Source organism: Plasmodium chabaudi (assembly GCF_900002335.3).
Source record: "Plasmodium chabaudi chabaudi strain AS genome assembly, chromosome: 11".
In the NCBI taxonomy this organism is placed as follows: domain Eukaryota; phylum Apicomplexa; class Aconoidasida; order Haemosporida; family Plasmodiidae; genus Plasmodium; species Plasmodium chabaudi.
In genome coordinates, this window is record NC_030111.2 from 279,009 (window position 1) to 291,120 (window position 12,112).

Consider the following 12,112-nt stretch of genomic DNA (forward strand, 5'->3'; position numbering starts at 1 on the left):
ATATATTGACCGTTTCCTATTTCTTTAACTCCTTCAACACACTAATCACATTGTTTAGGAAAATAAAAAAATATTAAAACATTAAAAATTATAATAAAATTATTATTTTTTTAAATTATTCAGAAATAAATAAAAAGTGCATTAAAATATTTTACCTAGTAATATATCATTTCATATACCTGTCCAATTTTTTATGTCTACACACAACCTAGAGAAAATATATTTTTTTTCCCATTCCTTTTTTTTTTTTTTTTTTTTTTGGAAAATAATAATAATAAAAAAATTATGTTTCCTTTTTTTTTTTGCATATCTCTTTTTACCTATTAAGAAAGAATATAATAAATAAAAAAATGTTGATTGGAAATATGTACATAATTATTTATTTTTTTTTGTTTTGAAAAATATGTAATTTTTTTTTTCTTTTTTATCATGTAAATAACATGAATAGATAGTAATGATTTTATTTAAAATAATTTCATTCGTCTAATTCCAATTTTTTTGTTCATTTATTTTATTGTTACATTTCAATTTATTGTTTACCCATAACATTTCTCATTTGTTTAAACTCATATCTATCTAATGAGTTTATTTTATAATTTAGGTGTAAACATTTTTCAATTGAAAATCATTTTGTATGTCAATTGTTAGTTTAGTTATTGTTGTCATAATTAAACTATTGTTATTTGTTATAATGTGTCTATAATTGTTCATTTGTTTTATTTTTTTTTAAAAAATTTTAATATATTTATTAGTAACACTTGTCTATTATAATTATTCATTTTTTTCCATCTCTTTGATTGTTTGAAATCAAAACAAAAGTCATTAAAAAAATTGCAGCTTTTGTTTTGGTGATTGTATATGATTTGTAGCGAGTCAGGACACACTGATGAATTAATTAAAAAGGAAAGAAGACAAACACAAAGTGAAAATATAAAATTAAAGAGTAAAAGAATACAAATTTTTTAAACCAAAATGAGTTTAAATAATAATAATATAGTCGATTTAATAAAAAGAAAGAAGGAAATAATTAAGGAAGAGAAAAAAAAACAAAATAAGTCTCATAGTTCTATATCTACAAAATCAAATAATAGTGAAAATAAAAATGAATTGACGAAAAATACATTAATTAATAATTTTGTAACTTCACAAAAGTTATTAAAAGATTTACAAAAAAGAGATAACATATCGCTAGATACATCTTTATATCTATTCAATGTTGAAGTTGATAAAATTCAAAAAATAACGAAATGCGCTAAATGGAAGAATGTTCCATATATTTATCAAAAATCAGCTACTGAAATATTATTAAGAAAAAATGAATATATAAGCGAGTTGAATAAAAAATATAAAAAAAACATAGATAAAAAGGTTAGTCAAAATAATGTAGTTACAAAAAGATATAGTAGCAATGTAAGTACTCAACGAAATGCTAGTAAAAAGGTTTCGCTACGATCTCAAACTGTAGCACAACCAGTTCATAAAAATTTAGAAAATTCGACTAAGCAAAAAAGTGTGAGTAACACTAGGGAGAGTAATTATTCAAAAAAAAAGAATAATGACGTTTTTGATAAACTAGTTAAAAAAGTTAGTTATAGTAATACAAACAATTTAAAAAATAATAACATTGCGCATTCAAGCAATCACGAAAACACGAATGACCATGTGAACGACCATGTGAACGACCATGTGAACGAGCATGGTAACTGTCTTTTTCGTTGTAGTGGAAACTATGCTGCCCCTACAAATTTTGTGAACCAAGAACAGGACGAAAATCCAAATTTTGGAAAAGAAAATAAAATTAAAAATATAAAAAATTATAAAGGAATTTTTTATGAAAATTCAAAAGGTTTGAAAAAAAATGGTTATTATTATTATGACAACAACAATAACTTGGGTTCGCGTCCTAGAGCTACTTCTGCTTTTGGTATTGGTTCCGAAAAAGAAAAAATTGAGAAAATGGAATCAATTCAAAACATAAATGAACGTAACTCCATTTGGTGTTCTTATCCACCTAAGGATTTAAGCAATCCACCCAAAGTTGATGAAAATAATGCAAATCAAAAATATATTTCCAACTATTTTTGTTATAATAATGGCGAGCAGGATAGTGTTATTCCCAACCACGATGATGCAAAAACGAAATGGCCCGAAATGAGCTGCTCCTATTTTAATGAAAACCCAAATGAATGCGAAAACGAACCGATCGAAGTCGAATCAAGTGAACCGGCAAAAAAAACGATTCCAAATTTTGAGCGACACACTGTTTCGTCTTTTATAAAAAATTTAAGTGTACAAAAAGAGATGTTAGAAAAAAAACAAAAAAAACAAGTTAGAGAAAATCTGAAAAGAATGCCTACTAAACAAATTGTAGAAAATTCAAAAAAAACCTATTCTACCTATGATAAAACAACACAAGATAATTTGAAAAATCTTATAAAATCTCAAAAAAATAATGATATAAATAAAATACAGGATAGTAGTTTCGAACAAATATGGAATACTGTTTTAAAAAAACAAGATACATTAAATAGTGTTAAAAACAAATCACCTAATGATAAATATGATTTATATCATATAGCACCATTTAATGATAATTATTCATGGGTTAAAAATTTAAGAAATTATAGTTCCCCTGCTAAACTCAAAAATTCTGAAAAACAAAAAGAGGAATCCAAAATGAGTTCCATAATGAAGGCAAAGAAAATTAAGAAAAATGAAATTGAAGAAAAGGTTGTAATAAAAGGAAAGGTACAAAATATGGATGACCAAAACAAATTGGAAGTAGATGTAGACATACCAAACGATTCATTAAATTGTGAAAACAACCTTGTGGAGGAAGACAACAATCTTAAAATTAAAGAACGTAACTGTTTTTATAATAATTACATTTTTTGTGGTGGTGAACAACCAAATGAAAATAGTGAGATAGGACAAGAAAATGATAATGAAGAAAATGATGAGCTAAACAAAAATAATATGAAACAATATATTAGTGTACTTGAAAATGTTAAACATAATTTAAAAGAAGAAGATAAAAATCCGTTAGAAAAATTTAACGAAAGAAAAAGTAATAATAATTTTGAAACATATGAATATGTAAAAAATAATGAGAATATAAAAAATAATAAAATTTTTGAAATTTTAATAAACCCCCAAAAAAATATAAACAACAGAAATAAAATTATTGCATCTAAATATGCTATTCCAAATGGGTTAGTAACAAATAATGCTCAGAATTTGATTCCAACTCCTAAAAAATCAATGAGTAATGTGTCTAATAATTTATTTGGTTATCAAAAATATTTTCAACACAATTTAAATGAAAAAAAAGGAAGCAACAAATATTTTACACCAGCTTTCCAAATTGCATCTCCCTTAAAAAATTTGAATAATAATCAAACCATGAGTTTTCAAAAAAATAATGTAAACGTAAGTGCAAATGTAAATGGTCAAAATAGTTTAGAATCAAATGTACCAATTGAAACCAAACTTATGTGCAATTCTTGTCATGCCCCCTCCAATGTCAAAAATGTTGAATCCTTAAATAGTTTTGGTGAACAGACAGATAAAATAATTTACAATCAAAATTTAAGCACTTCAAAAGAATTAAACACACAAAAAAGTGGTGTATCCAACTCTTCAAGAGGTTCTAAAAAATGGGACGAAGAAAATGCAAATAAATCAAATGGTAATTTTATGTTTTTTTGTAAAAATACAAATGTATTAGAAAAAGAAAACAGTATTAACAATGAAATAGATCCTGTTGATTCTATTAATAATATAGATGCAGATGCATATGCAGATGCATATGCAGAATCGGATCAAAATTATTCATGCTATAAAACCTTATGTGTATATAATAAATTTCTAAATAAAAATAATGAGCATGAACCAGTCAACACTTTAGAAGAAGCCAAACAAATAGAACAGAATATTTTAGAGAAAAAAAAATCAGAACATTTTTGTCTTAACAATGGAATGAAATTAGTAACAAAAAATTCTGAACAACATATTTTGAATCCTAAAACAGATGCTAACATAAATTCTCGTTCTTTTTCTATGGATACAAACCAACAAAATGAGCAAGCCATTGAAAAGAATACATCGATGAATAGCATTGATATGGTAGATGCACAAAATGGTGTAAGTTGCTTTAACATTGGATGTTCATATAATTCAGCTGATAAATCAAATAACGAGTTTGAAATTAAAAAAGAGGTATCTGAACCCATAGAAAATTATAGAATCAATGATACCAATGTAGATGCAAAAATGGGATTTGACAAAGCTGATAATAATGCTGGATGTTATTTTAATTTGTGCAAAAGTAATGGAGTGAATTCACAAGAATATTTTATGGGATCTTTTGAAAATATAAAAAATTTAGATACAGAAAGTTGTGAGAAACGAAAAACAGTTTCTATAATTGATAACCAAAATAATGATAAAATATCTGGATTTGAAAATAAAAATATTTCAAATGATAGGAAGCAGACATATTTACAAGATCCAAATGATGAAGATATAAATTTATTAAAAAGAAAAGAAACATATAATCATGCAGACACAATAGTAGAACGAAAACAAACATACAATTTAAACTCTATGGATAATAAAAATGAAAATAATTTAAATAAAAAATTGAATCAAGAATATGTATATATAAATAAAGTTCCCTCCTCTCATAATTATGAAGTTAAAGGGATGAAAGAAAGTATTATGAATAGTAAGAGAGCAACTACATATAGTTATCCTGTTTTAAAAGAAAATTCAAAAAATGAAGAAGCTAACAGCAATTTGATTGACGATTATGTTTTTATAAAAAATAAGATTGCTATACCTAAATTAAAATTAGATCAAATGAAACATAAAAATAGTCATCATTTTGATATTCCAAATTATGAAATTAAAAATCCTGGATGTTTTTCAGTAGTACAATGCAATCAGGTTCGTCTAATTCCTTTCATACCACCAACTGATAATAATTTACATTTTAATAGTATGGCTAGCTTTTCTAAAAACAAACAACCAGATTTATTGAAAATAGAAAGCAATTATTTATCTACTTTAAATCCTAATAAAACTAATCGTAGTCATACATTTAATAATAATAAAATAAATGAAATAATTGTAAAAAATAATAATAATATTTTACCTTCCAATTCTAAGAAGTTAAGTACGGCATCTGCATGTTCGAGATCCCATACATGTAATTTAAATCAGAGAATGTCACAAAGAATGTCAAACAATAATATAGCTACTAACTTAACTAGCGAAAAATGTGGAAATAGCTCCAATGTCTTTTGTTCAGAATCGCTTATAAGCAATGTATTTCCGGTTTTCAGAAAAACTGTAAGCAAATCGAATATAAAACATGGTAGTAAATTAAAATTACATGAACATCAATCTAAAACCATATTTCAGGATTTAAAAAATAATAATAAAAATGTGGTTCCCAGTTTTTCTGATGGAAATATTAATTCCCAATCGGTTGAATTGAAAGTAAATGATTCTGTTAATTGTATGAACCCGTGCATCTGTCAAAATGTAGCCAAAAGCGAATTAACAAATGAAAACCATTTAGATTCAGCATACATAAACATAGAATCACATAATGTTATAGCCAATTCGAAATGTGACAAACAAAATAAGAGCTTTGAAGATGTAAGTAAAAAGATGGAAGAGAAAAAAAATAGTATCCCAAGAAAACAATCATATAAAGATATGATCTTGAGCTTTTTTGGAATAAAGAAAAGAGATGAACAAGGTGATGAAAAAGGCGGTGAAAAAGGTGGTGAAAAAGATGATGCTTCTAAGAATTGTCAAAACAATGGAACTACGAACGTGTCGAAATTGTATAATACAAAAAGTTTAGGAAGGGTAGACTCATTTCATAGGCTTTCTAAAAATAGTTCAAATAAAAATTCAAACGATCTAATGACAAAACAATCAAACTATTTTTTCCCACAAAGATCTTTTACTCGAAGCAATATGAATAATCAGATCATAAATAAAACTGAAATTCAAGGTCCATCTTCAATACATAATAATAATTCAAACCTTCCTACTAATAAAATAAATTCAGCATTCGGTTTTTCAAACTATGTAAATAATACATCTATAAATGCAAGTACCAATGCAAAAACACATAGCTTGCCTTTTTTTGAAGTAAACAACAAAAAACCATCATGTACATTTGAATCGATGAACAAAGTTAATTCAAACTCGATTCATAATAACAAAATTTTATGTAGCAATTTGAATAAACAAAATGATAAAATAGTTTCTAAAATTGAAAACAATAATATCATATCTAGTAGTCCAAAAGTTTCCTCTGATTTAGTAACTCGTCCTAACCTGAATTGTCCAGAAAAAATATTCACAATTGAATCGAATAAATCTGAATTAAACAAATCTATTTGTAATGCAAATGTGAATAGTTTTAAAACTTGTAATAATTGCTTAAGAGAAGTAGGAAATATAAAAAAAGAAAACTCAAATTCAACACATATTAAAGAAAATCCATTGATTGCATCACCATTTAAGGATATACTCACTACAGAAAGGGTTCTTCAAAATGGTTTTAAAAATAATCTTCCAAATAAACCCATTTCTATTCCAAATATAGGTATACATAAATTTTTTGGAAATAGAACCACAGAATCAAATCTAGTAGATGCACAAAATGGCAATATAGATGTAAAGTCTAATATTACAGAAAATAAAAGCATAAATAATGAAGCTTTAGAAATAAACAAACAAAATATAGATACATCTTCGAATTTTAAGGAGGACACAAATAATAAATGCTATAATACTTATCATCAAAAAAATTTTCAAATTGTTCCATTTGATAATTCAGATAAAAAAATAATTGCAAAAGAAGTAGAACCAGAAAATAAACAAGTCCTCAATCAAAATTATACGAATCTATTTATATCTAAGAGTACAATAGATATTTTAAATAAAAAAATTAATAATGTTATTTATAATCCACACTCTATAAATATGAAATTTAATCCACACGATAATATGAATCTGAATCAACAAAACATGGACCTAAATAATGTTATTCTTAAACCAAATATTTCCATGGATTCTAAAAATTCGACAACATCTGCATTACAACAACATATCCATTTATCTAACATAAACCAAGGACACTCACATCAGACGAATAATACTCAAAACGAGATTCCAAAAAAAAACGAACCCCTTCCAATTGTTCCTGTTCTCTCCGGTGAAAACAAAGTGATGCAAGAGGGAGAGGAAGAAGTAGATGCAAATAGCGAAATAGATGCAGAAAAGGAAGAAGAAAATGAAGAAGAAGAAGAAGAAGAAGAAGAGGAAGAAGAAGAGGAGGAGGAAGATGATGATGACGAAAATGACGAAGAGGAAGGAGAAGATGGTGACGAAAATGACGAAGAGGAAGGAGAGGAGGAAGATGGCGAAGGAGAAGGCGAAGATGGGAACGAAGAAGAGAAAGATGACGATTACGAGGAAGGCGATGACGATGGTGAGGATTACGAAGAAGAAGAGGGTGATGATTACGAGGAAGGAGGAGAAGATGATGGAGAAGGTGATGATTACGAGGAGGAAGACGATGATGGGGATTATGAAGAGGAAGATGAAGGTGAGGAGTATGAAGAGGACGAAGAGGGTGAGGAGTATGAAGAGGAAGAAGATGGCGAGGATTATGAAGAGGAAGAGGGTGAAGATTACGAAGAAGAAGATGATGATGATGGTGAGGAATATGAAGAAGACGAAGAAGCTGAAGAATATGAGGAGGGATGTGAAGAAGACGAAGAAGCTGAAGAATACGAGGAGGAATATGAAGAAGAAAGCGACAGTCATTTGCCATCCCTACTCCCAGTGTCTAATGAGAATGTAGACGAAAGTAAAGATGATGAGTATAACCCTGAAATGAAATATCCTGAGGAGTATATGAAAAAGTTGTCACACTTCAGCAGTTTGAATATTAAAAATGATAAATATAAAAAGATGGAATCATCAAATGATATATTTGTTTTATCTCCAAGCAATTTAAGTACCATTCCGAATAAAAATATATTAAGTGTATATCCTCCAAGTACTTCGTCAAATTTTAATATAAATTTGTTGGAAAAGAAAAGAAAAAGTAACAGTACATTGATATCAAAGAGTATGAACAGTAATGAAGAAAACAATGAAGGAATATATAAAAATAGCGAACATATTTATATTGAAGAAGATAAGAAGATTCCAATGGCTATTTTAAGAAATGATAGAGACTCAACATTTAGTAATAATAATAATTCCTATAAATTTTTTGATGAAATTGCAAAACAAGTAGAATATGAAAAAAAGAATAATGAACAGCTAAAAAAAAAATTAAAGGAACAGATATATATGCAAAGAAGTTTATCCAAACTTAGAGAACAACAATATGCACAACTTCAATTCCTTAAGCATAAAGATGTGTATAATATGAATGGAAATATGTATACTTAAAATTGATAATATATGATAAGTAAAAGATATAATTTCATTTTTTCATACTTTTTTAAAATAAGCACTTAAATTAATATCAAACCAGTTAAGGTTTTGAAGTTTTAAAATATAAAATGAATAACAATGTACATATATTTTCACAATGCACAATTTGTCAAAGATAGTTAAAATGTTATGTCGAAAAATATGCAGCATATATGCTCGCACTATTTTGCTTTACAAAAAAAAAAAAAAAACATCAAAATAAATTTTTTAAAAAATGAATACATATATGCATATACAAAGGTGTGTAATTTTTTTTGTGTGTCTATGTTAAATCTACACCACCATCAGGTGTTAACTCAACATTTCCTTCAACATTTAACTTCGATTTAATATTATAAAGAAAATATATTTTCCAATTATCTAATTTGGTTACTCGATCATATTCATGTACAATTTCTTCAAAATATTCGATATTCTGTTCTGTAATAGCATCAATAATATTATCTAAAAATTTCTTTTCTCTTGAACTTGCAAATCGTGGGTCATTTGAGGAATATTTGTCAATTGATATTTTTGCATTTACAATATCTCCTATGACTATGTGAAGTATCCCTGCCTTTATATAATAATCGCGGGCTCCATACTGTAGCAACGAGTTTTTTAGAGCCTTTTCCGCTTCGTTTTCGAATATCTGCCGAGGAAAAAAGGGTGCACATGTGTGTAAGGATGTATATATGCATATGACATGTTTGTGAGTAAGCAATTTACAAGTGATGCATAGCTTTTTTTTTTTTACCGATATAGCATCTTCATATTGGTGATTATATTGCGCACTTAATTCGGCATACTTCACAATGCATTGTGTGTACACCGACCTAAAAGAAGTATAACATGAAAAACGGCATGAAAAATGGGATAAAGAATGCATGAAAAATAAAACGTGTTTTATCTCGTTTTTTGTTACTTTGAATATTCGTCCATTTCAAAATAATAGGCAGCCTTTTTATAATAGGATGATGCACTATTATAGTCGAATAAGTCTTCATATATTTCTGCAATGTTCTTTTCACATTTTCCACAATTTGAGAATCTCCCAATGGTTGCATACATTTTGACAGCCTCTTCAATATATTTTATGGCCTCTAAAAAAGCGAAAAAAAAATAGGGCACCATTTTATACCTTAAATTGGTAGCATAAAGCAAGAAGGTAATAATAGATGCAATAATAGATGCAATAATAGGTGCAATAGAACCCCGTTTTATGATATTATATTTGCTCTAACCTAGTTTATCATATTTTTTTGTTATGTTTCCTGCCTCTAAATAGGCGTTGGCACAATAGCTGGTCTCGCTATTCTTTTTGTATAATGCAGCATTTTTCAAAATACAAGAAGCTGCTTCTTTCCCTAAAGAGATATAAAAGGTGAAGAAGTAAAATAGAAGATAAATATGTCGTGATTTTACAAACTGGATCCATTAGTTTACAACACTATTTAGATGAACAAACAGGCAACTGATAAAATATTATGTGTGTATATTTGGGAAGGATGACAATCTTACATTTATGAGCAAGCTTGTATTGGTTTGCTGCCATGTTATAGCAATTTATAACTTCATCAGTATTATCTGTTCCAAAAAATGATGAGAAAAAGTCCTTCTTACTTAATGCCTCTGCTTTTTTTTCCAGTTCTTTTGCTTCGTGTTCCATTTTTTTTTAAAAACTTTTAACTTTAACAATACATATGTGTAGGCATATATATAATAATATAATAATGTAATATAGAAATATTTTAATACACAAAATAGTTATATTTTTTTCGTCCGTACTTAAGATATTTACAAAAGCAATAAATAAAAAAAAATTGTTAAAATATTAGTTTTTTTGGATATATAATCATTATTATATTTCACTGTATTATCAAATTTTATTATATTTTTATAATGTATTATTTTCCTTCTTGTTTTCTCTTTTTTTTATGCATATATTTTGTAGTAGGTATTTCCAAAATTTTTTTTTTTTTTTTTTTTGTATAGCAGCGTGCCCATTCAATATGAGGTAACTACATAATGTATCCCCCATTAAAATTATTTTTTAATTTTCTACAAATATGTCAATATTGTTTTTTATTCTTACAACGTAATATTACTTTTTTCGTAATAATAATAATAATTTTATTTTCAAGCTAATTCTAAAATATGCTCTAAATTTTATAAGTAGATTGTACGAACGAGGCTTAACTACTTACACAGTAGTAACTCAAATACCCCCCTATTTTTCTCAAGGGAAATAAAAATATTTTCCTTATCCTTTCTTTATATAATTGGGAAGTATATTATTATTTTCGTTTTATATCTTTTTTGGAATTTCATTAATTTGCTAAGTGCTAAGTGCTAAGTGCTAAGTGCTAAGTGCTAACTACGAGTGGGACGTAACTACAATCATGTAAGTGATCAAAGCAGAGTAAAACCAAGTGAAAAGAACAATTGTAACACCACAGAGAGCAAACAGTTGTGATCAAAATGTTATGTCGTTTGAGAAATTATGGGGGGTACAAGTTGTATGGGCATAATAAAAAAAAGACTTTCAAAAAAAATATTTTTTTTATTTTAAATTTAAAATAATAATTTTTAAAATACATAAGCTTATAGTATATCGTTTTAAATATTTTTTTATATTTTATGGTTAAGGAAGATATTTATTTAATATGAAAGTGGGTTAAATAAAACGAAATAAAAATATGTTGTTCCAAACTATATATAATATATATGTGTGTGTAAAATATAGTTTGTTAAATCTTTGAAAATGGAAACATAACTTATGTATGACTCTCTACCTTATAGACAATAATAAGGACTATACAATTGGCATATTAACAAATGATAATTCATATGCACATTTGTAATTTCTTTGAATAAATTTATTTCCTTATATATATACAGCATTATTTTATATGAATATTTTATAGCGATTTTGTTTAACCTTATTGTGTGTGTATATATATTATTGGTTATCATTCCTTTGTAGTTAAAAAATATATTTTGATAACAGTATGGGTTTACATATATGTAATTTTTTTTCTTTAATTATATATGGCTTATAAATAAAAATACACACAACAAAATTGTTTACTATTTGATATATAGTGTTAAGAACAAATGATTGAAAAAAATTTTCATTTTGCTGATTTTCAAAAGTCTTATTATTTTATAATAATTTTAATTTGCTCTCTGCGCAAGTTTACTATTTTACTAACATTTTCAGCATGCATAAATATGATAATTATTTTGAATGCTTAAAAATGGGAGTTTAATTTTGTATTTTAAACATACAAAAAGGTATATGCACTTATTCTTTTTTTTTATTTGGTTATAATTATGTATGCTTAAAACAGCTAGCTTCTTATTACGAATACTCAATTCCAATCGTTTTATTTTTTGGAGTGATGTTTATCATACATATTTTTATCAATAAAATTGGGAAGAAATAAAAAAAAAATATATATCATTGTATACGATCAAAATATATGGAAAAAATATAATAGCAAAGTAAATTAACAAAGCAAAATATTACAGTAAAGGGAATGCCATAGCTGAGGGGTAAGGCTCCCAAAATCGTTTTAAAAGCAAAAGAGACAAT

General features: G+C 26.5%; 2 protein-coding genes across 2 annotated transcripts; one reads left to right on the forward strand and one right to left on the reverse strand.

Moving 5' to 3' along the window:
• Window positions 1–972: 972 nt before the first annotated feature.
• Window positions 973–8,490, forward strand: PCHAS_1108200 (conserved Plasmodium protein, unknown function; the record flags this gene model as incomplete). The annotated part of the gene is made up of 1 exon (XM_740495.2): window positions 973–8,490. The coding sequence occupies one exon, from the start codon at window positions 973–975 to the stop codon at window positions 8,488–8,490; it is 7,518 nt and encodes a 2,505-aa protein (XP_745588.2).
• A 307-nt stretch (window positions 8,491–8,797) lies between these two features.
• Window positions 8,798–10,183, reverse strand: PCHAS_1108300 (alpha-soluble NSF attachment protein, putative; the record flags this gene model as incomplete). Its single annotated transcript, XM_740550.1, has 5 exons — window positions 8,798–9,166; window positions 9,272–9,350; window positions 9,440–9,617; window positions 9,759–9,881; window positions 10,036–10,183. The coding sequence occupies 5 exons, from the start codon at window positions 10,181–10,183 to the stop codon at window positions 8,798–8,800; spliced, it is 897 nt and encodes a 298-aa protein (XP_745643.1).
• Window positions 10,184–12,112: the final 1,929 nt, after the last annotated feature.